The sequence below is a fragment of the Leopardus geoffroyi genome, chromosome B4, assembly GCF_018350155.1.
Source record: "Leopardus geoffroyi isolate Oge1 chromosome B4, O.geoffroyi_Oge1_pat1.0, whole genome shotgun sequence".
Lineage (NCBI taxonomy): Eukaryota > Metazoa > Chordata > Mammalia > Carnivora > Felidae > Leopardus > Leopardus geoffroyi.
The window spans coordinates 43,640,254-43,666,353 of record NC_059341.1 but is presented as its reverse complement, the minus strand read 5'-3'; the positions used below and the strand labels follow the sequence as shown (position 1 = coordinate 43,666,353).

General features: G+C 40.2%; 1 protein-coding gene and 3 long non-coding RNA genes across 6 annotated transcripts in view; 1 reads left to right on the top strand and 3 right to left on the bottom strand.

Moving 5' to 3' along the window:
• Positions 1–1,209: 1,209 nt before the first annotated feature.
• Positions 1,210–16,220, bottom strand: CLEC2D (C-type lectin domain family 2 member D). Of its 3 annotated transcripts, none has more exons than XM_045463707.1 (5): positions 16,051–16,220; positions 14,051–14,161; positions 7,508–7,692; positions 3,155–3,258; positions 1,210–1,431 (listed from the first exon to the last, which is right to left on the bottom strand). In XM_045463707.1, the coding sequence occupies exons 1-5, from the start codon at positions 16,109–16,111 to the stop codon at positions 1,293–1,295; spliced, it is 600 nt and encodes a 199-aa protein (XP_045319663.1). In that variant the 5' UTR covers positions 16,112–16,220; the 3' UTR covers positions 1,210–1,292. The 3 variants fall into 3 exon arrangements, with proteins under 3 accessions (XP_045319663.1, XP_045319662.1, XP_045319665.1); XM_045463706.1 differs by having other exon boundaries at positions 16,008–16,213; XM_045463709.1 differs by lacking the exon at positions 14,051–14,161.
• Positions 3,924–6,907, bottom strand: LOC123590475. The gene is made up of 2 exons (XR_006708780.1): positions 6,794–6,907; positions 3,924–4,531 (listed from the first exon to the last, which is right to left on the bottom strand). It is a non-coding gene; the product is annotated as an uncharacterized LOC123590475 (long non-coding RNA).
• On the top strand, positions 16,167–23,187 carry LOC123590476. Its single transcript, XR_006708781.1, has 2 exons — positions 16,167–16,268; positions 22,970–23,187. It is a non-coding gene; the product is annotated as an uncharacterized LOC123590476 (long non-coding RNA).
• Positions 23,049–26,100, bottom strand: part of LOC123590473 — an 18,974-nt gene continuing 15,922 nt past the window's right edge. Inside the window, exon 4 of the long non-coding RNA XR_006708778.1 lies at positions 23,049–23,153. This is a non-coding gene — a long non-coding RNA (uncharacterized LOC123590473). The remainder of the gene's footprint in view (positions 23,154–26,100) is intronic.

The window sequence follows — 26,100 nt, the reverse complement described above, 5'->3', positions numbered from 1 at the left end:
CAAACTCAAAAAAACAAACAATGCAGCCATAAAAAAGAATGAAATCTTGCCATGTGTAATAACAGAGATGGGGGTACAGTATAATGTAAGCAAAAGAAGTCAGAGAAAGAAAATACCATAGGTTTCACTCATATGTGGAATGTAAGAAATGAAACAAACAATCAAAGGATAAGAGAGAGACAGAGAGGCAGACTCTTAACTATAGAGAACAAGCCGATGGTTAGCACAGGGGAGATAGGTGGGGGCATGGGTGAAATAGGTGAAAGGGATTAAGAGTACATTTATCACTTTTTAATCTCTTTTTTGTTTGTTTCACATTTTTATTTAAATTCTAGTCAGTTATCATATAGTGTAATAATATTTTCAGGAGCAGAACTTAGTAATTCATCACTAAATTACATACAACACCCAGTGCTCCTCACAAGTGTCCTCCTTTAGGAAGTATACTTACCATGATGAACCCCGAGTAACGTACACAATCGTTGAATCACTGTATTCTACACCTGAAACTAATATAACACTGTGTGTTAACTCTACTGGAATTAAAATTAAAACTCAATAAAAATGAAAAAAAGTTAACATTTTAATGAGGTTGAGGAGAAAAAAAATGCTGAGATTTTTGATGTTTAAGGAGTATCTTCCAATCAAGAGGAATTAAAACTTGTAAAGTACGCAAGGACTTTTCAAAAGATGTTTCCCTTTTCATTCAGTCTCGTATTTTACGTAAGTGACAAGGCACGTAACGAATGTCACCTTATGTTGCCAACACTAGGGAATGTTCTGAAAGTGCAATCAGGCCAAGAAGTTATGTACAAAAGAAACCGCTTTTATTCTCTCAATGAGGATTCTAAATTTTTTTTTTTTCAACGTTTATTTATTTTTGGGACAGAGAGAGACAGAGCATGAACGGGGGAGGGGCAGAGAGAGAGAGGGAGACACAGAATCGGAAACAGGCTCCAGGCTCTGAGCCATCAGCCCAGAGCCCGACGCGGGGCTCGAACTCACAGACGGCGAGATCGTGACCTGGCTGAAGTCAGACGCTTAACCGACTGCGCCACCCAGGCATCTAGAAGGAAAGCTTTTTGGGTTCAACGGGGTTTTCGGAGAAAAGTTACAAAGTTGACTAACAAAACAGCACCTGGATACAAAGCAATTATATGTGGCAGTCTCTCCAGGTGCTCATTTTTTATAATCTTTCTTTTTGATGGGGAGCAAGAGAGAGAATCCACAGCAGGCTCCACACTGTCAGAGCTAAGACACATTCGGGAAGGAGTGCAATTCACAAGGAAGAGTTACGTTGCATTTTGCCTCCTGATCTTGGTGTATGTGTCCTCTTTGGCACAGATCCACTTTCTCTCCGTGTAGTGCCTGGCACTACTGGCACCGTTGTCATTCAAATAGGCACACTCTCCTCCTCCTCTGATAGGAAAACTGCAATGAAAAAGCAGGGTCGCTCAGTTGGCCGCCGGATAGTTCTTCAAAAGCACAGGGAACACAGATGAGGAAATCAGGAAACTAACATTAATTCAGCCTCTAAAATATAAGGTGCATCGCCCCGTATTCTCTCTTCGATATTAAAGATTACCCTGTGAGATACAGATCGTCTCTTTTTACAGGCCGGAAAAAAAAAAAAAAAAAAAAAACACAACAAGCCAACAAACAAAATTCACAGAACTTCCCAGGATTCTATAACAAACGAAATGAGGATTCAAACCTAAATCAGTGAAAATACAGGGTCCACGCTATTCCCACCTTCTTCCCTTTGGGAAAGAGGAGAGAGAATGCTTGTCTACTCAGCATTTAAGCAGCCTGGCTCAGACATCTGGGTCAACATTTAGACTAGAAGTTTTTCCCCTGTACTGTTTGAAATTGCTCAGGGTGACATGATTTGCCTTTTGTTAAGACACGCTAGCCCTTAATAAATATATTTTTCACTTCTATGGTGATGAACCATTTTCAACGACTGAACAGTTAGTACTATATTTGCTCCTTAAACACTAGAGAATTAGATGAAGTAAACATTACCGTTTCACTATTATAAAGGGAGAAGTAAAGGTCAATCCTAAATATTCATCAAGCATCCACAATGGGCTAGGCACTGCAGATACAACAGTGTATAAATATAAGCTCTAATTCCTAAAACTTAGTGTCTGTCCGAGATCAAAAAGCTAATAGGAGAGACTCTTAAAAACTGAGAACAAACTGAGGGTTGATGGGGGGTGGGAGGGAGGGGAGGGTGGGTGATGGGTATTGATGAGGGCACCTTTTGGGATGAGCACTGGGTGTTGTATGGAAACCAATTTGACAATAAATTTCATATATTGAAAAAAAAAAAGCTAATAGGTAAGAACCAGTTTTCAAAATTACCAACGTCTGGTCCAGTGCTCTTTCCACTAAATAAAGTGACATTTCCAATGCTGACTATTTTATCATCATAAAGCAACTTTTCAAAACCTCCTCATATCTTCAGATAAGAAAACATTTAGTGAGGCTCTCTGAATCCAAGTCTTCCGACATTATCCAAAATTCTTCTAGTGATATAAAGATCCAACAGATATGCAGTTGAGATGAAATGTGACAATGCTAACTGCACCTGTCCTAAACATTGTAATGATGATCTTATAAATAATAGACATTATTACCATCCCTCATAATCCCTATGTAAATGGTTGAAGACTGATGCAGTGATCAACGAAAATAGTAATTTACCTTGCATTTATATGACATTTAAAGTTAAATGGTGCCACCGTAAATATCAAAATCTCTGATTCTCCTATCAACCCTGTGAAATCCATTGGGCAAGTACAACTAATTTTGTTGTGGAGTAAGCAACGGACTTAAAGATAGTGTGTAGTTTGCTCAAAGTGAAAGAGCTGGTAAATGACATAGCTGAGGCTGGAGTCAAGTTCACCACCATTCTACTGTGCCACCTATGATAGATTTTGTAGTGGTTTGAGGACGTTGCAAAACCTTTGCTGTCTACAATTTTTCACTTTGTTCCTTTAGGACTAATCGCAAAATAAAAATTTTTAGAGAACACACTGGTTTCTGTGTTTGGTTTCCTGCAAAGTGAATTCAAAATATTTGCTCCTTTAAACACTAGATATGTGCGCAGTATGGTACAAATATTGCCACCATATTTTTCAGAACTCACCAGCTGGTCCATTCAGTGCCATTTATCCATTTCCATGGTTGGCCTTCTTCTCTGCTGAGCCCAATCCAGTGGTCAGAGGCGCCTTTATACCGCAACAAGAAACCCTTTCAGAAAACAAAGATGATATGCATTAACCCGACATTATCTGGCCTCTCCCAGAAGAAATGTTGCTTCTATGCTATCTTCTCAACTGCTCTCACAATTTTCTTTTTAATTTTGTATTGTTTAATAACACATACAGAATAGATATGCTACAGTAGCACAAACGAATATTAAAACTGAGAGAAATTGCTGATAACTTGTTTGCTTTTAATTCAGCATAGTGCCACTTTGTCTTACTACTCCATAATTTATCTATTCTATTATTGGTTTCCACTACCATTATTTCAAGTTTGAAGCTATTATGAATGCTTTCATGACATTCGTGGCACCTGTCCTCCTGTCCTGGAATGAATGATTAGGCCACAGTAACGGTTATTGTCAATTTTACCAAATGACACCTAATTATTTTCTGATTCTATAATTGTAACAAATCGTATTCATACCAGCATTGTAGTTTTCCACGTTACACATCTTTGTCAACAGGTAGAGTGTCTTTTTATGATTACAAGTATTAATTTCTATATAATTCAATGTACAATTTTCCTTTATGATTAGTGGACTTCTCAGGGAAATCTTTACTCTTTGAAGATGACATTTATTTTTACTTCTCCATTTTTAGTTCCTTGACGTGTACAGTTGGGATACTGACTTCAAGTATTTTTTTTTCTTTAAGGTATGCATTTACAGTTATAAATTTCCCACTCAGTATTGCTTCTGCTGCATGCCATTGGTTTTGGTATGTTACAAAACACTTATGTTTTGCATGTTTTCGTTTCATTTGTTTCAATTCTAATTTCCCCCTGTGATTTCTTTTTTGCTCACTGAATGTTTAACAGTGGGCTGTTTAATTTCTATGTATTTGTGAATTTTCCAATTTTCCTTCTGTTGTTGATTTCTAGTTTCATTCCATTGTGTTTACAAAAGGAACTTTGCATGATTTCAATCTTTTCAAACTTACTAACTTGTTTTGTGGCCTATCACATGAACTATCCAGAAAAATGTTCCACATACACATGAGAAGAATACCTACTCTGCTATTGTTCAGAGGCGTTCTCTGCAGGTCTTTTAGGTCGAATTGGTTTGCAGTACTGTTTAAGACTTGTATGTCCTCATTGTTCCTTTGTCTGGTTGTTCTATCCATTATTGAAAGTGGAATCATGAAGTCTTCAAATATTATTATAGAACTATCTATTTCTCATTTCAATTCTATCAATTGTTCCTTCATATATTTTGGTGCTTTGGGTACTATACGTTCATAATGGTTATATCTTCTTGCTGTAACAAAATTTTTATCAAGATATAATATTCCTTGTTTCTTGTAAACTTTTTTGCTTTTATCTGTTTTGTCCAACAAAAATATAGTCACACAGCTCTATTTTGGTTCCTGTTTGCATGTCATATCTTTTTCCAGCCTTTTACTTTAAACTTCTTTGGGTCCTTATATCTATGGTGAGTCTCTAATAGCATACAGATGGATCTTGTTTTGTTTTTAGCCAACTGCCAGTCTCTGCTTTTTAATCAGATAGTTTCATCCATTTACATTTAATGTGATTACCATTAAAAGACTTAGTTCTACCATTTATTTCTTTTTTATATGTCTTATATGTTTTTTATTTTCTAATTCCTCTACTATTGTGATTTTTATTTAATTGAGTTTTTCTAAGTACCATTTTTATTCCCTCCTTCTTTTACTGTATATATTTTAGTAATTTTATTAGCGGTTACCTTGGGGATTGCCATTAACATTTTAAACTTATAACAACATAGTTTACAATATGAACTTGGTTATAATGGCAAATGAACATTTTGCCCCTTTACATCTCCATCCCTCTCTTCATAATATTGTCATAGACTATATATGTATATGCTATATACCCATTAACATAGATTTATAATTATTGTATTATGAATTCACCTGCTAAATCATATATGAAAGGAGAGAAGTTACAAACCAAACCAAAAGTGTAGTAATTCTGGCTTTTATATTGATCTATGTGGTTACTTTTATGAGTCTTGTTTATTCCTTTGGCTCTGAGTTACTATCTAATGCACTTTAATTTCAGCCTTTATCATTGTTTATAGGATGGGTCTACTGATAAGAAACTCACTTAGCTGCTGTTTTTTTAGAAGTATCTTAAATTTTTCCCCATTATTAAAGATAGTTTGGACAGATTCAGAATTCTAGACTGGCAGGGTTTTTTTTAGAATTTAAAATACGTCATTGCACTGTTTTCTGGATTCTATGGTATCTCAGGATAAATCATCTGTTAATCTCATTGAGAATCCTAGGTACATGACTAGTCCCTTCTCTTGCTTCTTTCAAACTTCTCTCTTTAAGCTTTGACAACTTGACTCTAATTTTAGTCTTCATGTAGTTTTCTTTGAATTTATCCTTCTTGGAGTTTGTTGAGATTCTTGGACATGTATATTCATCTTTTTCCTCAACTTTGGGAAGTTTCTGTCCATTATTTCTTTACATATTTTTTCTACTTCTTTTTTTCTTTTCCTTCTAGGATTCCCACAATGTATATGTTGGTTTGCTTGGCGGTATACTACAGTTCCTTCAGGATGTTTATTTGTTTTTATTTTTAAATTTTCTTTCTATTATTAGACAGGATACTTTCAACTTTCTTATCTTCAAGTTTGCTGACCCTTTCTTCTTCCTGTTCAAATATTCTTTTGACTCCTCTAGTGAGTTTTTCATTTCAATTATTATACTTCTCAGGTCCAGAATTTCTATTTGGTTCCTTTCAATAATTTCTACCACTTTATTGATATTCTCATTTTATTTACATATCATTTTTCCTGATTTCTTTTACTTTTTTGGTGTATGGTTTCCCTTAGCTCATTGAACATATTTAATACAATAGATTTAACATCTTTGACTAATATTTCCAATGTCTGGACTCCCTCACAGATGGTTTCTGTCAGATATTTCTTCCTGCGAATAAGCTATGCCTTCCTATTCCTTTATATGTTTTGTAATTTCTTTGTTCAGAACTGGACATTATGAATACTTTATTGTATTAACTCTGGGAATATACTTCTTTTCTTCAGTGATTGTTGAATTTCGATTACTGAGATTCAGAGCCATCTAGTTGTGACTTTTCCAAACAATTTTTGCAAAATGTGCATTAGCTACAGTGTGTGGCCACTGAAATTTCTATTCTGTTATTTTTATGGTCAGCCAGTTAACTGCCACAGGTTTTCTTAAATGTCTAGCTCCCAAAAGGGGGGGAAAAACAAGTACTGTTTCTTTAATTGCTCTGAAAATCACTTCATTTGGTAGGAGTTGAAGAAAAAATGGCAGCCCACCTCTGTGTCTGTCCCTCGGCAAAGAGAAGCAGCAATGACAAATAACAACATGTAACCACAATATTGGAAGCACAATGTTCTTATTCACCATCCTGGCTCCAGCAAGCTTTACCAGGAACGTGGCCAGGAGTCCCCATGGCTGCAGGACATGATGGCGTATGGGGAATGGTAACCACTGAGTGGGAGGGCTGAAATCATGGAGATAAACTGAAATTTACTAACCTCTTCATTAAGTTATCCCTTGGATGCTGCAAGACTCCAGAGCTCCAGATTCGTTGAGAGTTTCTGCCAGTCGAATAGTTGTTTAGGTGTCGGTACAGATTTCAAAGCTTCCTATTCTGCTATCTTCTCTGACATCACTCCTGCCTGATTTATTTTGAAGCAATGTTAACTTCAGGCAGATTTAAAATTATGTTTCCCTCTTTAATTTTCTAATTCTGTTTGCACAGTTCTTGCTCATTAGTCAAAGAAAGCACTATCTTGCTCTCTGGCCACTTTCCTGCTATGAATGTTAAGGTAACTGTAGATGATCCGCTGCAGAATGTAGCACCCGCTGGTTTTCTCTCCTTATGTTAAAAAAATCAATGTCTAGGCAAGCGTCTAAACCTGTACCTTAGACATTCTCACATAGAATTACGTGGTGTATTGATGGGGTACATTATTTTATTCTAGACAGAACTATTTTCTTTTTTTTTTTTTTAATTTTTTTTTTCAACGTTTATTTATTTTTGGGACAGAGAGAGACAGAGCATGAACGGGGGAGGGGCAGAGAGAGAGGGAGACCCAGAATCGGAAACAGGCTCCAGGCTCCGAGCCATCAGCCCAGAGCCCGACGCAGGGCTCGAACTCACGGGCCGTGAGATCGTGACCTGGCTGAAGTCAGACGCTTAACCGACTGCGCCACCCAGGCGCCCCTAGACAGAACTATTTTCTTACCAGTTCCTGGAGGGTTTCAATCTGAACAAGATCAGCACCCTGTGAGACACAAAACCTCTGGCTGAATGTCCAATTTTTGATGTCATCAGAAAAATAGAAACACTTTCTTTGGAAACCAATCCAGTTTTCTGGGCATGCAGCTTCAAGGCACTCTGGCGGTATTTGATGGGATTTTCTTCTAGTTACTAAAAATAAAAACAACTTACTTTTATATGTTCCTGTATGTACATTATCAAGTGCTCTCTAATACACTTTTCCATAGTTGTGTGATATGCTAAATATATCATCCTTATTTTTCAAACAAGGAATATGATTCTGCAAGTCATTGCATATATTACACAGCAAATGTCAAAGCTGAGATTCAAACTAATGCCTTAGTTAGTGGATGAGTTGAATGAAGAATTACTAATGTCTTAAAATCTGGACTATAGACCTGCCTACTTAGATTTCAAAAATGCTACCTTTCTTAAAATACTAGGCACATCAATAACATTTTACCAGCCTTAGAGAACAGATAGTTCAAGAGCTCTAGACACCTTCCTAAATAAAATGAGGGACAGGGCATAGATACCTTTTGTGAATAAAGTTTCTGGAAATGAAATGGTTGGATAGATGTGTGAAGAGTCCCATGATGATGAAAGAAGTGGTTTTAGCCTGCGTGTCCTTCTACTAAAGAACTTCCTTCAACTAAGGAAGTTTTGTGAGGCTTTCTCTATTTTGAAGCTGATAGTACTCCATGGGGTAAGCTTTTCTGATACACTTCCCATATAACCAGGAGAGATGCTCTCTAAAGGTGAGATTAAAAAGAAGAAAAGTCTCTCCAGGTGGCCTTTACTGATTTGCTAGTAGGTGAGGCTTTTATTTCTATAACCATTTTCTCTAAGTAACCTCACAGCTTCTTTCTTAAATAAGTAATGTTAATTTAAATCTCTGTAGCTTTATTTTTGCTTCATCAATGTATAAGAGATTTTCTTTTTGGTAACAGAATGGCAAGAACAGATCATTCTCTGTGGAATCATAAAAATATTAAAAAAGAAATACGGATCACCTGGAACATGGGAGAGTCCAAAGTAAAATCAAATCTTTGTCCCCAACTTTCAAACTAGACAAGAGACTGCTGCGTATGTTGACCAATTTCAAACGAGTGTCCCCTCTTCGTCTTTATTTTGCAAAGTTAAAGTTTAGGCAGAGAAAGTGATAAGCAATCACTCTACTCGGGGTTTCTGTCCGGAGATAATCCTGAGCAAATGTCACACTGAGAAATCTTTAAACCGAGGATGACCACAGTGGATTATTACTTGTTCTATTTTTTCTTTATCTGTGAGCTTATAACATTTCCATTAAAGACGGTAATGGTGATAGTGATACTGTTTATGATAACAAAATAGCAGCAAACAGTTTTTGAAGATTTTATTTTTTATTAGGTGTATCTAGTTATTTAATGTATCAAATTATTTAATCCTGATTATATTTCTTTTTTTTAATTTTTTTTCAACGTTTATTTATTTTTTTTTGGGAAAGAGAGAGACAGAGCATGAACGGGGGAGGGGCAGAGAGAGAGGGAGACACAGAATCGGAAACAGGCTCCAGGCTCTGAGCCATCAGCCCAGAGCCCGACGCGGGGCTCGAACTCACGGACCGCGAGATCGTGACCTGGCTGAAGTCGGACGCTTAACCGACTGCGCCACCCAGGTGCCCCTATTTCAATACACTAAATTTATAATTACTTCATTACCTTTCCATTTTAGAGTTAAAGGTAAATTCCACGCGTCTTGTCTATTAGTGGCCTTTTGCAACCCAGATATTTAAAAGCAAAGAAAGAAAAATACGATATGATTTCACTCATATGCGGAATTTAAGAAACAAAACCAAAGGAACAAAAGAAAGGTAAAGAGACAAACAAAAAGCAGATTCATTTTTTAATGCTCGTTTATTTATTCTGAGGGAGAGCGTGTTTACACGTGTATGTGCAGGGAGGGGCAGAGAGAGCATCCCAAGCAGGCTCTGTGGACATGGGGCTCGATCTCACGAACCGTGAGCTCATGACCTGAACCAAAATCAAGAGTCAGACACTTAACTGACTGAGCCACCCATGTGGCTCCCAAAAAATAGACGCTTAACTATAGGGAACAGATGGTTACCAGAGGGGAGGTGAGTGAGGACATGGGTGAAATAAGTGAAAAGGATGAAGAGTGTATTTATCTTGGAGGGCCTGGGTGGCTCAGTCGGTTGAGCCGCCCACCTTGGCTCAGGTCATGAGCTCACGGTGCATGAGTTCGAGGCCCACATCCGGCTCTGTGCTGACAGCTTGGAGCCTGGAGCCTGCTTCAGATTCTGTGTCTCCCTCTCTCTCTGCCTCTCCCTTGCTCATGCTCTGTCTGAACATTAAAAAAAAAATTTTTTTAAGAGTATATTTAGTTTGACAAGTACTGAGTAATTACAGAAATGTTGAATCACTCTATTATACACCTGAATTAATATAACACAGTATCTTAACTATACTGGGATTAAAATAAAAATTAAAAATAAATTAATAAAAGCAGACTTGTTTTCAGCTAACAGAGTCTGTATAATCTCTTACTGACACCAGAGGGCAGTCACAGATTTTAAAACGTCTGGTATGACTGAATAATAGCAAAATTCACAGTCCAAGGTAGGGCAGTATTAAGTTATTTTACCCGTCAACCATGCTGAGTGGTTTGGATCACAGGGCTCAAAATTAGTTTTCTGTCAAAATAATATGAGAAATTTAAAAGCAAATAAAAGTGCAGTAGTCTACATAGGATTGAAAAATTAGTCCCTCACCTATCAGCCATAGTGGCTATACAGAACATGCAGAAGAAAACCAGAGAAGAAAATGTTTTAAAAAAAAAAATCTTTATATACTTTATTTACTGGTTTATATACTTTATTTATATTAGCTTATTAAGGCTCACAACAGCCTTATGAGGTGGATTGATTGATCATGTCTATTTCACAGATGAAGAAATTAGGAATAGATGTTTAATTTTCTAAAAGTTCCACAGCTCACACGTGCAGATTTGGGATTTGAACTCAGATAGTTTGGTGGTGAAAATGTGGATGTGCCTTATCACTAGACTACACCACTTTTCTAACTTTTAGAAGGAAAAATCCCTATCCAAAATTATAGCATGGATAGTATGATTAGAGAAGTTGGAAAACTGGAAATGAAGCCGCATATTTAAAATTATATTCAAAAGGATATAAATATTAGAAATTTATACAATCAGTGATCATCTATGGAACACCTATTCTGTACTAAGCTAGGGACTAACGATATAGGAAAAAAATGGTATTTTTCCCTCAAGTTGCTCACCGCAAACGTAAAAAAATGCACATATAAATTAATAATTATAACCATCAGATAACAAATGCTATGAGAATTCAGGGGTGCAATCAATATTAATATATTATTCCTGAAAAATGGAAGCACTTTATAAATGTGTCTGAACGTGTACCTGCTTTAAAAGGAAGTCAATTCTAATGGAGCCAAAATAATTAGGTCAGAGTCCTGCCTATGCCATAGATGAAATACATGACTTTGGGACAATGATTCAACCATTTCTGATTTTCATCACATTTCACTACATGGTGGATTCACATGATTCTACGAAATTTTAAATTTTTTACCAACGCGCAGAGTCCGCTACTGTGTTTTAACTGAAAAGAATTTGAGTTTTCTTTTTTTTTTTTTTTTAATTTTTTTTTTCAACGTTTATTTATTTTTAGGACAGAGAGAGACAGAGCATGAACGGGGGAGGGGCAGAGAGAGAGGGAGACACAGAATCGGAAACAGGCTCCAGGCTCTGAGCCATCAGCCCAGAGCCCGACGCGGGGCTCGAACTCACGGACCGCGAGATCGTGACCTGGCTGAAGTCGGACGCTTAACCGACTGCGCCACCCAGGCACCCCAAGAATTTGAGTTTTCTAACAAGTAGCAGTAGTCATCGTCTACCAGCTGTGCCCCAGACATTGTCCAAGTTCAATCATACACAAATTTACTTCATTATTTCAACAACAGTAAACAAACCGAAGCACCGAGAGGGTATTAGAGCCGTCCAAGTTTACAAAGCTGCACAGACAAGAGAGCTAGAATTCAAACCCAAGCCATCTAAATCCAGAATCTGTACTCAGATTTGTGCTTTTAAACTCTGTACTCTGATCGACCTACGAAGGACTAAGAAGTAGGTAATTAGGTGTGATGAGGATGAGAAAAGACATAAAAATAGAGGCGGACATGAACGTAGTACTTTAACCAATTATTACCTGTGTGTGAATTGCATCATGGATTTTGTTTTATGTTACTCAGGGGCATAATTTTTCCGTATTGTTCTGCTAACGCCAGGGCTTATCAGGGAGTCTGACCTCCTGTGAACCATCACTGTCTCCTGGGGCATGTAAGTTTGACAAGGCTATGACTCAACAGTAGACCGTTCACTGAGAAAATGAATGAATAACTTTCTTTGGCGGACTGCTCTTTTATCACAGTAATTCTCAAATATTCTTTGCAGTCAGAAGGAGAAAACAGTTGAAGGCAGCATGCGCTTGCATTCTTCCCTCAAAAGTATCTCCCCATCCCCAGGAGTAGAGGGCAGTACGATGGTGAACTGGGAAACCCCAAGTTCTCGTTCCTCCACAAGAACAACTTAAAAAATAAAAACAAACCAAAAAAAAGCCCAAGAAATTAGCTGACTGAAACTGGTAAGACCTCTGGAAAACAAAGGTTTATAAAAGTCTACACAAATCGAGCCAACACCCAATCAATAAAGGCCATCTTCAAAATAGTAGGAAAACGTGTTTTCTTCTCATGCATGGAATACCCTCTGACTAGTGTAGCGGCAGTTTGGGCCTAAGGTAGAAGGCAGCCCCGTCCCCTGTTCCCTCCCTCAAAATGGAGGGAGCAGGACAGACATTTCTGTTACTAAAAAGGAAAAATTTCAGTAGAAGGACTTAATATCAGATTTGAGCAGCAGAAGAAAGATTCAGGGAAGTTACCAGTAGGACAACTGAAATTATCAAGTAGGAGGAGCGGACAGAAAAAAAGAATGAAGAAAATGAACAGAGCTTAAGGCACTTGTTGGATGCCATGAAACAAACCCACATACGCATCACAGGGGTCTCAGAAGAAGTAGGGAGACAAAGAGTGGCAGAGAGATTACTGGAAAAAGTAATGGCTGTAAACTTCCCAAATGTGATGAAATACATGATCTAAACATTCAAAAACTCAGCCAATGCCCAGTAGGATAAATACGCCCAAACCTCACCCTGAGACAAATCCTAATAAATTGTCAGGTCAAAGACAGAGACAGAGTTTCATTTCCATGGGGCTTTCTTACTAAGTTTCCACAAATGAAACTTGAGTTGGAAGGGATTTATGCTACTTTCTGTCCTGGACCTTAAAAGACTGAGCAGCCCTCCTCATTGTACCCTATTCCTTTCTTTCAAGAAACCCAGCCTTGATGGTGGCACCTTACAGAAGCCAATGATATCTTAACAGAATAATGGAAAATAGCAGCCCCACGGTCTTATTCACTCACAACAGAATTATTGAGAGGTCAAAGAAGTCTCTATTTTTTAAGCCACCATGGTTTTGTGGTCCTCTGTTTTTTGAGTATTATCTCAGCCTAGATCCTATTAATACACTGTTTAAAAATTACTGTGGGTGCCTAGGGAGGTCAGTCAGTTTAAGCATCTGACTTCAGCTCAGGTCATGATCTCACGGTTCAGAAATTCGAGCCCCAAGTCAGGCTCCGTGCTGACAGCTCAGAGCCTGGAGCCTGCTTCAGATTCTGTGTCTCCCTCTCTCTCTGCCCCTCCCCTGCTCACGCTCTGTCTCTGTCCCTCAAAAAAGTAAACATTAAAGAAAATTACTGAATTCTTGGCAAATATTCAAGCACAAATGCAATTTCATGAATCAAACACATCAGTTTCTACAGCTCTCTTTGGATGCGTCCTCCATCAGGACCTACACACAAGATCTTTGAAGTAATTTTAATTGAAAATGTAATTTCAATTATATTGTATGCCTGAAACTTACATAATGTTATATGTCAACTATAGCTCATTTTTGATATATCCTTAACCTAAGAAAATTATTTAAAAAGAAAACGTAATTGAGAGTAAATTTATATATAAATATATTAAATATATAAATATGTATTTGTAAGTAAATATTTATACATATATAATATATATAGAAATGTATATGTATACATATATATAGTAAGACTACATGATAAAAGGCCTAGCAATAATATAAATTAAAGCACAATATGACTGGCCATTGGGTTCTACCTTCTGCAAACTCTGAGCATTCTATTAAGTTTGTAATAATGTGACCCCTATATTACACAATTAAAATCTTAGACCCCACTTACAAGGTTATTGGAATTTAACTCAACTGGTGAAATGAAAAAAAAAAAAAAACTTAGGAACTGTAAAGAACAGGGAAGTCATCAATAAGTCTTCTCTTCTTTTGGAAAGTGGACTTCTCTAGATGAACAAAGATTACAAATTACTTACCTACAACATATATAATTATTCCATTCAATATAAGTATGAAACATGTGATGATGAAGGAAAAGGCTGTATTTCGTTTAACTTTAGTAGAATGCTTTTTTGAAGGCAGATAATCTGGAAAAAACAATGAAAAACACGTTTTTGTTTTAGGTTTTTGTTTTTTTTTTTCTTTTCTTTTTTTTTTTTTTTACGTTAACTGCAGAACAGACGTCAGACTACTAGAAGCATTATCCGGCAAAATGTTACTTCCTCTTCATTCCTTTTCACTAGGGGGGACAACTGGCCTGTCGTTTTATGAATGTACAATTTTGTCTCTGGAGTTTACTTGCTCACAGAAGAACTGATCTTAGTGCACAAGCCATGAAGTGGCTTCGCACCTGTCCCCCAAAACTAAATACAAATCTCTTTCTATTTCCAGATCCAGCTACCAATTTAACAGAAATGTAAGAGAGGGAGAATCATGTTAATTAAATGACAGGAACGAAATCAACAAACTTGAGACTGTTGTAAATTCTACGTGATAAATTACCTTGAAACTTAAAAAACCACGGAAGGCGCATTTTAAAAAGCAATCATGGGGGTATCTTTTCATTAAAAGGGACTTAAAAGTCTTTTTATTTAAGTCAAAATTAAAGTGAGAAAATGATTCTCATAAAAGTCAATTTAGTGTTATTCCTAAAGACTGCCTAGAGGGCTTCTGAGATGGGTGGCAAGCTTCTTTATCTGACAAAGATAGTATTTTTTTTTTTTTTTTTTTTTTATTGAGGGAGAGAAAGAGGGAGGGAGAGAGGGAGTGTGTGAGCAGAGATGGGGCAGAGGGAGAGGGAGAGAAAGAATCCCAAGCAGGCTCCACACCCAGCATGGATTGTGAGATCATGATCTGAGCCAAAATCAAGAGTCAGCTGCCCAACCAACTGAGCCACCCAGGCACCCCAGACAAAGATAGCATTTAACAAGGACGCTCACCTTAGAATAATTCATTAAGCTGTATATGTGTTTTGTACACTTTTCTATATTTGTGTTGTATCTCAAAAGATCCTATGTTATCTAAAACCTGCTGTAAATGTGTGTTTTTTTTTAACTGTTTATTTTTGAGAGAGACACCGTGAGCAGGGGAGGGGCATAGAGAGAGGGGGACAGAGGATCCGAAGCAGGCTCTGTGCTGACAGCAGAGACCCCGATGGAGGGCCTGAACTCGCGAACCATGAAAACATGACCTGAGCCAAAGTCAGACACTTAACTGACTGAGCCACCCAGGCGCCCTTATTTTCTACCTTATTTACCATTATTTACTTATTTACAATGCAGATACCCTGCATCTGTATGACACCTTAAAATGCGCATTGTTCTTTTCGGTGAAATTCACTGTTATTAACATTTACTAAGTTTTAACCTCATAATTAAAAATTTTTTTTTCAACGTTTATTTATTTTTGGGACAGAGAGAGACAGAGCATGAACGGGGGAGGGGCAGAGAGAGAGGGAGACACAGAATCGGAAACAGGCTCCAGGCTCTGAGCCATCAGCCCAGAGCCTGACGCGGGGCTCGAACTCACGGACCGGAGATCGTGACCTGGCTGAAGTCAGACGCTTAACCGACTGCGCCACCCAGGCGCCCCTTAACCTCATAATTTAATTTTTAATTCCATTTTCTTACGTTTGAATTTTTACTCTTTGTAAACTGATATTTATTAATAAAATATGACTGTATATGTCAGTGAGATTCATTGTTACAAGATTTATCCTCTGTCATCAATGGAACCGGACTCGACTCTCTGACATCTTTCCCTAACAGTTCTCCCTCCTCACTTGTTGGCACAAGTGTACCTGCATATTTTTACACCAATCGTAAACCTGCAATTTATAACCTCTAGCATTCCATCTCTCAGCCTTGAAAACTCTCTCCAAAAGACTGTCTTCCCTGTGCAGAAACCAGACCCGCATTACTGCTCTTATCCTACTGCCCCAATTCCCACAGTCACTGCATACAGACCAGCTTCTTACTTGGGTTTCTCCGGAATTCCACCGGCACACAGGCTTTCTCCACACAATTGCTATCATGCATTTTGCCGCTACATCGCAGACAGCTAACAAGTGGCTTCAGATCGCTTCCAAGCCAAGAGAACAACTTCTTTCGGTTTAGAACTTCCTCATTTACACAACCCGCCTCACAAAAAGAAAGGGGACCACATGAGTCAGAAAGCAGCTTGCCTTCAGAGGAGGTGGGTGCTTAGCAAAAATTTCTTTTCTGTTCTTTTTTTTTTTTGCAAAAATTTCTTTAAAACTCGGTCATGGGAACAGTCAAATTTGTTAATGCTTGAGCATTACCAGAAGTACTGCTGTGAGGATGGGGAAGGTGATTCTCAGGGGCAGTAAATATGATGCACATAAAAAAGCGAGGGCAATCCTAATCTCCAATTAAAACCTATTCTCAAGAGCTCATTCTCCCTTAAAAAAATTTTTTTTTAAAATCCAGAATCTTTGCTGGTCTTCCAGTTAACCCTGGAAACTCTCCAATACCTTAAAAGACATTTGCTCCAATGCCCTCAAAGAGGTGTTTCTGGTTTGTTTGTTTTTAATCGGCCCCTTCTGGTTCTCAGTGTAAGCTTGGGGTCTCTCAGCTTGTAATACCATCGGCAGAGTAAATATGAATTGTCAAGCCGGCCCTTTTTGTATTTTTTCACGATTTTGTCATCAAAGGGGACAGAAAGTAAACTTTGATAGGTTTCACACTATCACTACATCGGTGGCACAATTAACAACATCAGTTTTATTATTATTATCATGGCATGATAACAAAAACCTACAGTTTATTACCCTTTACCATGATCTAGGAACACGGAGAAAAGATTTACACACGTGTTCTCATTTAACTGGTGCCGCTAAATAACGGGGCTGACATTATTACTTTTATTTTATTTTTTTTTATTATTTCTTTTCCAACGTTTTTATTTTATTTTTAGGACAGAGAGAGACAGAGCATGAACGGGGGAGGGGCAGAGAGAGAGGGAGACACAGAATCGGAAACAGGCTCCAGGCTCTGAGCCATCAGCCCAGAGCCCGACGCGGGGCTCGAACTCCCGGACCGCGAGATCGTGACCTGGCTGAAGTCGGACGCTCAACCGACTGCGCCACCCAGGCGCCCCTATTACTTTTATTTTAAAATGAGCTCCTCGAGTTAAGGGCAAAGCCATTAGTCTACATTCAGTTACTGATAGATGCCATGATTAAATGATCTGTCTGAGGAACTAGTTTGAAACTAAGACCCTCCATAGTCCGTAAAGGTCAAATGCTGACCTTGTGAGTCAAAAAGCCACAAAAAACAGTTTCTGTTCCTGAAACAGCTCCTCTTAATGAGCAAAAGAAACAGAAAACTAGTGCATACGGTCCTGATGATGTGTTAGCTACATGAAAAACTACCTTTCTAAAATACAAGGGCTCTATATTAAACTGTGTGAATTTCATGACTTATAAGCCCTAGGATTCTGTTCACTCTTCTTATGAAATCCTGTGTCTAACAGGTGTTACCCTATACACGATACACTGGCATGTTTTTACGCGGTGAAAAGACAGAGTATCCAGATAGTTATTTCAAATTTCACTTAGAAAAAAGGATTTTTTTTTTCTTTTCCCAAACAAGATTTTTTAAAATGAGGCATATATTTAAAAGGCACAAATGAGTGACTGTCTGGCTGTGGCAAAAAAGCCCTTCAACGTTCCCGTCACTACTCAATAGAAGGAACTCTCTCAAGTGACTAATGTAAAAATAATTTTAACAGATTTTGTTTTGTTGGAACAGTTCACTGATAAGAAACTCTAGGAAACAGCAAAACCTCATGAAAATTATTTAGTCCTACTTTACCTCTGGCCACTTTTCTTGGCCTTTCTGGTTTTGACAACAGAATGGATGACAGATGTATTCAATGTGAGGAAACATAAAAGATTGTGTGAAAGAACACGCCCTTTGGAGCAAAATACTCTCAACTCAAACACAAGTCTTATAGCCTGGTAGTTGTTTAACTTTACATGTATATGGTAGGCAGAATATTGGCCCCTCAAAGATTCCCTGTCCTAATCCCCAAGCCTGTGGATATGTTACCTTACATGGAAAAAAATTTAAAAATGTCTTTAAGAGGGGTGCCTGGATGGCTCAGTCAATTAAGCATCCAACTTTTGACTTCAGTTCAGCTCATGATCCAAGGCTATGGGATCGTGGCCCTCATGAGTCTCCATGTTGAGCGTGGAGAGCCTGCTTGAGATTCTCTCTCTCTCTCTCTCTCTCTCTCTCTCCCTCTGCCCCTCTGCCCTATTCACGCTCTCTCTCCCTCTAAATAATTTTTTTATTTAAAATAAAGAAAGTTGAGGCGCCTGGGTGGCTCAGTCAGTTAAGCATCTGACTGCAGCTCAGGTCATGATCTCACAGTTCGTGGGTTCGAGCCCCACATCAGGTTCTGGGCTGACAGCTCAGAGCCTGAAGCCTGTTTCAGATTCTGTGTCTCCCTCTTTCTCTGCCCCTCCCCTGCTGGCACTCTGTCTCTCTCCCTCTCTCTCAAAAATAAATAAACATTTAAAAAAGTAAAACTAAATTAAAAAACAAAAAAGGTCTTTGAAGACGTGGTTAAGAATCCAGAAATGTGGTCCATATATACAATGACATATTATTCAGTGGTCAAAAAGAATGAAATCTTGCCATTTGCAACAATGTGGCTAGAACTAGAAGGTATTATGCTAAGCAAAATAAGCCAGTCAGAGAAAGACAAACATCATATGATTTCACTCATATGTGGAACTTATGAAACAAATTAGATGAACATAGGGGAAGGGGGAAAAAAAAGGGAAGCAACCCATAAGAGACTTAACTATAGAGAATAAACCTAGACTTGCTGGAGGGAAGGTGCATGGGGAATGGCCTAAATGGGTGATGGGTATTAAGGAGGGCACTTGTTGGGGGGCGCCTGGGTGGCGCAGTCGGTTAAGCGTCCGACTTCAGCCAGGTCGCGATCTCGCGGTCCGTGAGTTCGAGCCCCGCGTCGGGCTCTGGGCTGATGGCTCAGAGCCTGGAGCCTGTTTCCGATTCTGTGTCTCCCTCTCTCTCTGCCCCTCCCCCGTTCATGCTCTGTCTCTCTCTGTCCCAAAAATAAATAAACGTTGAAAAAAAAAAATTATAAAATCTTCCTGATGAAGCTTTGGTCTGGAGAATACCGACAACCTTTTTTCTGCCAGGTTCAGATAAAGCCATTTCCCCCAAGTGGACCACTGGCCAGAGATTACTCTGATTGGCTCATGCCTGGGTTAAAATTTTCTGAACATCAATGTTTCTTCAAGGGTAAGAGTCATGGGGGGGGGGGGGGGGTAGGGGGTGCCTGGGTGGCTCAGTCAGTTGAGTATCCAACTTCAGCTCAGGTCACGATCTCATGGTTTGTGAGTTCAAGCCCTGTGTCGAGCTCTGTGCCGACAGCTCAGAGCCTGGAACCTGCTTTGGATTCTCTGTCTCCCTCTCTCTCTACCCTTCCCACCTCCCTCTCAAAAATAAATATTAGAGGGGCGCCTGGGTGGCGCAGTCGGTTAAGCGTCCGACTTCAGCCAGGTCACGATCTCGCGGTCCGTGAGTTCGAGCCCCGCGTCAGGCTATGGGCTGATGGCTCAGAGCCTGGAGCCTGTTTCCGATTCTGTGTCTCCCTCTCTCTCTGCCCCTCCCGCGTTCATGCTTTGTCTCTCTCTGTCCCAAAAATAAATAAACGTTGAAAAAAAAAAAATTAAAAATAAATAAATAAATAAATAAATATTAGAAAAAGCCGGGGGGGGGGGGGGAGTGGGTAAGAGAAATGGTGTGTTTCATCCTAGTGCATCATGAAAAGAATCTGAGAAAAATGAGGGAAGTCTTCCAAAGTGACTATTGCTAAGTAGCTCAGTAAAGAAGGCACCCTCTTCAAGAAGCAAAAACACTGAACATGAGCAGTTAATGATGAATTGTAACTGGGGAGAAAAATGACTCTGTGCAGGACCAGGTACATGGACATCCAGTCTGTCCAGGAGCCGATCTCCATGCTCAAAGGGGCTTTATACTCAGTTTAATATGCTACCTTCAATGCCTTCAACTTATTACTAATATCTAAACAAGACACTCCAAGCTGTTATTTTGCACGTGACCGTGCAAATTATGTAGCGGGCCCTGACCCTTTGTGCATAAAAGAGGTGGCGTAGTTTTTGTCTCGTCCAATATAGCTTTCATTTTTTTTTTTTTTTCTTTTTTTTTACTTACACATTTTTAGGCACACCTGGGTGACTCGGTTGGTTAAGCCTCAGATTCTTGGTTTCAGCTCAGGTCACGGTCTCATGGTTTGTGGGATCAAGCCCCACGTCAGCTTTCCATTAAAAGGAGTTGGACCACACAAATCACATGACCACTTTGCCTGCTCGCTTTGACATGTTACCATCAATGTCTAACTTGCCTGCCTCAGAAAGCTAATGAGGCCAAGAAGATGTTAATTCTGATGGAGCTTGGCATACCTGAAACTTCCGGGGGTCACTAAGAACAAAGACCGGGGTTTAATGAGCATCAGAGTTTAAAATATTGTGACTTCCAGTCGGTTAAGCGTCCAACTTCAGGCTCAGGCCATGACCTTGCAGCTTATGAGTTCGAGCCCCGCATCAGGCTCTGTGCTGACAGCTCAGAGCCTGGAGCCTGCTTCGGATTCTGTGTCTCCCTCTCACTCTCTACCCCTTCCCCTCTCATGCTCTGTCTCTGTCTCAAAAAAAAAAAAAACAAACATTAAAAAAAATGAAAATATTGTGACTTCCAGAAAGACTGGTGGAGCAGGAGAATCCTGAGCTCACCTGGTCCCATTGGTACACCTAAATAACACACACATCAGTGTAGCTCACCTAGAAAATGATCCCAAGACTTGCTGAACAAACTCTCCACTCTTTTTAATTTTTTTATGTTTATTTATTTTTGAGAGAGAGAGAGAGACAGAATGCAAGCAGGAGAAGGACAGAGAGAGAGGGAGACACAGAATCTGAAGCAGGCTCCAGGCTCTGAGCTGTCAGCACAGAGCCTGACGTGGGGCTCGAACTCACGGACTGCAAGATTATGACCTGAGCCGAAGTTGGATGCACAACTGACTGAGCCCCCCAGGCGCCCCTCTCCACTCTTGATCATAGAGAGGAGGCCACGTCAAAACTGGAAAGATGGCCTGGAGACAGGCTGGGAACCAAACGAACCTGCAAGGCTCACCGCAATGGGGAGGTACACCATAGGCATGGAGAAGGGAGAGGAAGAGACCCACGCCGGGGACCCCAGACAAGGGGGACTTGCACTGAGAAGATGAATCCCCATCATGTCTGCCTTTGAAAATCACAGGGGCTTGGGGCGCCTGGGTGGCGCAGTCGGTTGAGCGTCCGACTTCAGCCAGGTCACGATCTCGCGGTCCAGGAGTTCGAGCCCCGCGTCGGGCTCTGGGCTGATGGCTCAGAGCCTGGAGCCTGTTTCCAATTCTGTGTCTCCCTCTCTCTCTGCCCCTCCCCCGTTCATGCTCTGTCTCTCTCTGTCCCAAAAATAAAAAAATAAACGTTGAAAAAAAAATAAAAATAAAAATAAAAAAAAAAAAAAAAAAAAAGAAAATCACAGGGGCTTAACTTCACACGTTTTTATAATCAGCAGGGCTTAACACAGGAAACTCTAACAGTTAGCAGGTTTGGTTCTGACGGAGCTGGAGGGTGACAGGGAAACTGAGTTCCAGCCCTTAAAAAAAAAAAAAAAAAGCATAAGAAACAACCTCATCTACACAGATATAGCATAAGAGCAGCAGTTTGAAAAGCATAGCATATGGGGTATGCAGTAAGGTAGACTTATTTCCTGGCCTCAGAGCATGTACAGGAGGGGCAGATATCTTTGGGACACTTCTCTAAGAAGTGCCATCTGGCTGGTGCCATCTCTCTCCTCGGCCCACTAGCCTAGATACGTGGACACCTGTGGGAATCAGCCCAAAGACTCTCCACCTAGCTTTGCTAACAGTGCACCCTGCCCCCACATTCTCCTGCAGACTACACCCTCCAACCATCCTCATTCAGCAGAGTCCCTCTCAAGTGGATGCAGGTCTCATCCCCAACAATGGCCAACACCACTCCAAAGTGACTTGTCCTGGGGAGAGGGTAAGATAACCACACACGTAAGTATGACTCTAGCCCCAGTAGTGGGCTGAGGCTGGGCGTCTATCTGGTCTGACCCAACTCAAGCCCAAGGCGGCCTAAGACTGGCCCTTTAACATCACGGAGACCAAACCCTGCCTATAACAGGCCAAGAGAGCCATTGCAGACAACTAGACTGAAGGCAAACACATCTCAACCACAATAATAGGGCACACCTCTTTGCTCCGCTAATTTATCACCTTCTAGCCCCCCACTACCATAACCACTGACCTTTTTATTGTCTCCATAGTTTTGCTTTTTCCAGAAAGTCGTATAGTTGGGATCATAAACTTTTTCAAATTGATTTCTTTCACTTAGTAATGCGCATTTAAGTTTCCTCCAAGTATTTTCATGCACCGATAGCTTATTGCTTCATAGCTGTGAATAATATTGCCTTGTCTGAATGTTCCGTAGTTTATTTAACCACTCAGCCACTGAAGGACATCTTGATTGCTTCCCAATTTTGGCAATTATGAATAAGGCTGCTGACATCCTTGCGCAGGTTTTTATGCGGATGTAAGATTCCAGCTTCTTCGGGTCAATACCAAGGAACAGGATTCTCTATTTTGACCATTGCATTTGGAGACTCTGGGAGCTATACGTCCTTATTTTAGTAAGGAGTCAGCTTCTTTAGATGTAGCATGCACACTCTGGCCCACTTTTGGGTTCTGTGGTTCCAGTGACAACTTTCAGAGTCAGTGTTATTTTGGTCTTGGTTTATCTGGTACCACAGGGGCTCCCGTGGTCTCTCCTGGTGCCACAGGAGGGGAGCAGAAGGAGCGTTCTCAACCCACCCAGCCTGGTGCATCCAGCTGGAAGAAGGGAGCCTTCAGCCACAGAAATGAAGAAAACTGCCTGGACAGTGTGCTTATTAGGGTGTGTTCACCCCTGCTGGTGTTCCTGGCCTTGTGGTGTCTCTGCACGGGAGAGGAGAGTCTCAGGTCTGGAAGGGTGAGTGCTTTCTTCAGCTGCTTACTGACAATGGGGATCCCAGTAGATCCCTTTCACTAGCCCTACTGGACTTGCCTGGTAGTGTTAGTGGGAAGCCATCAATCAGTGCAAGAGAAGAATCTACCTGGGTTGTCTTTTATTGTTAGGTTGGGGGTCAGGAAATACCAAGCTGTAGTTGACTTCTTTTAGGTACAGTGGGAAGGGCATACAAGGTGCCCTGCCACTGTGTTAGTTCTCCAGTTCTAGGATCCCAAACCAGCTCCCTTTCATCTCACCATCTTTAAAAATTCTCGACTGCCTATCCCTGGTGTGATTTTCAGATGGGGATCACGGAGAGATAATGCTAGCCCAGCCTGTCCTACCAGAAGTTATGGCCCCACCCACACTTTCTATCTGAATTCCTGTTGTGATAAATCTTATCCAAGTTCACTTCCTTTGTCCTTCTCTCCTTTTCCATTTTTATTACTTTGTGTCTTCTCACGTCTTGCTCTCCACCTATTCTGTGGTTATTCCTGCTCTTGAGGTCTCAGTGGTCTCTCTGGTTATTACATTGTATTCTGAGAGACACAGAAGTCCAATCTTAGACCTAATGGGAATTCTGAAAGAATCCGATTTTCTGGGGTGCCTAGTGGCTCAGTGTCTGACTCTTGGTTTGGGCTTCGATCGTGATCTCACGGTTTGTGAGATCGAGCCCCAATCAGGCTCTGCACTGACACCGTGGAGCTTGCTTGGGATTCTTTCTCTCTCTCTCTCTCTCTGCTCCTCCTCCCCACTCTCTCTCTCTCTCAAAAATAAACGGATGGTGAGTTAATATGGCAGAGCAGCTTGGAGATGCTGAGCTTGTCTTTGTCCCTGAAACGCAGCTAGATCAGTACCAAACCATTCTCAACACCTAGGAAATTGAGCTGAGGATTAATGCAACAATCCGTGTAACTTGAGCCACAGAACTCAGCAGGTACCTGATGTAGACAGGTGAACTGGGGGAGAGAAAAGCCACAAAAAGTAGGGAGCCACTTTCACAGAGAGAGGACAGAGAGAAAGAGAAAGGGGGGAATTGTGGCACACTGGGATTGCGCAAGAAAAGTACTCCCCCTGAAAGTAGCTGGAGAGAAAGAGTGAAAACACTCACAGGGGACTAAATAAGAAATCTTTTTCCCAAAATCATCGATGGGGAGAAAGGGAGGGATTCAATACCACCAGGATTCTATAAACAGTGGAGTGCAGAGTCTGAAGTTTCAGAGGTTAGTGACTGGCGGTGCTCTGGTGAGGAACTAGGGTGAATTCCCAGGAGCAAGCAGCGGGGTCTGAGGGGTCTGTATGCCGGAGAGAAGCGGTTCCCCTGCTTGGAGGGCCTTTGCCCCCCTACAGGCAAAGGTCCCAGCGGACCCTGGAAAGCAGCCACGTTTGCCGGTATTGGGACGCAGAAACCAGAGTGCGGCGAAACCTGGCATCGGGCTGTGGGTTGTGACTTGGCATCTCTGAACCTCTGCTACTACGTGATCATAAGAACATTTTCTGGGGCAAGCCATTGCTCGGCAAGACCCTCCCCCAGAGAGTCAGTGGGGGTCCAAGCCACGGGGATCTCTGAAGTGTGGGGTTTGGAACACAACCCCATCTGAGATAAAGCTCTGGAGTGAACTGCCACCTGACAGGCAAACAGCTTGGACATGGACAGGGTAGAGGTGGGGAGTAGACGGAGGCCTCAGCCAAAGGGGAGGTGCTTGAATGCAGGTCAGTGAGAGCAAGAAGTTCCTTCCCCAGAGACTAGGGAGCTGGGTGAAGCCATTTTCACCTCTCACACGCACACAGATCCATCTCAGTAAGTTAAGCAGCAACACTTAGTGGAGAACGGAGCCATTATACCAAGCCATTATACCATTAATCCAAGCACATCCCCCAGAAGACCAGCACAGTCCCTCCACCTGCTGAGCGTATGGACTATAGAATGCTTCATAGTTTCAGTTCTAGGGGAAACAGGACGTAACTTCATTTGGGTTTCATTCTGTTTGCTGGTTCATTTATTTGTTCATTCTCTTTGCTTCTGTTTTTGCTTAAATTGTTTTCTTTTTTCTTTCCCTCTTTCTTTCTCTTGGACACAGAAAGAGAAAAATGTATTTCCTTTTATTTTATTTTTTATTTTTTTAAAAAGTTTTATCCAATTTCATTTTATATTCTATTTTATTATACATTTTTTTTAAATTTTTAAATTTTTTCTTTTTTTCTTTCCTTTCCCTTTTTTTCTCTATCAAGCTTCTTTCAACAAGGACACTGAAAGACACCTAAAATCTAGCTTCCTTTGATTTTTTTTTGTTTTGTTTTTAATCTTTTAAAAGTCACAGGATATAAAATCAACACACAAAAATCTATTGCATTTCAATACACCAATAATGAAGCAGTAGAAAGAGAAATCAAGGAATCGATCCCATTTATAAATCAACCAAAAACCATAAGATACCTAGGAATAAGCCTAACCAAAGAGGTGAAATATCTATGCACTGAAAACTATAGAAAGCTTATGAATGAAATTGAAGAAGACACAGAAAAATGGAAAAACATTCTATTCTCATGGGTTGGAAAAACAAATATTGTTGAAATGTTGATCCGACCCAAAGCAATCTACATATTCAATGCAATCCCTACCAAAGAACACCAGCATTCTTCACAGAGCTAGAACAAACAATCCTAAAATTTGTATGGAACCACAAAAGACCCCGAAACAGCCAAAGTTATGTTGAAAAGGAAAACCAAAGTGGGAGGCATCACAATCCTGGACTTTAGCCTCTACTACAAAGCTCTAATCACCAAGACAGTATGCTATTGGCACACGAACAGACACACAGACCAATGGAATAGAATAGAGAACCCAGAAATGGACCCAAATAGCTAAAGTAATGTTGAAAAAGAAAACCAAAG

Coding starts and splice junctions, on each gene's coding strand:
- CLEC2D (XM_045463706.1), bottom strand. CDS start 16,107: ATGATAGCAATTGTGTGGAGAAAGCCTGTGTGCCGGTGGAATTCCGGA. Junction 7,693..14,050: donor AATAATTATATATGTTGTAG/GTAAGTAATTTG, acceptor TTTTATTTTTAG/TAACTAGAAGAAAATCCCAT. Junction 3,259..7,507: donor TTGAAACCCTCCAGGAACTG/GTAAGAAAATAG, acceptor GTTTTCTGAAAG/GGTTTCTTGTTGCGGTATAA.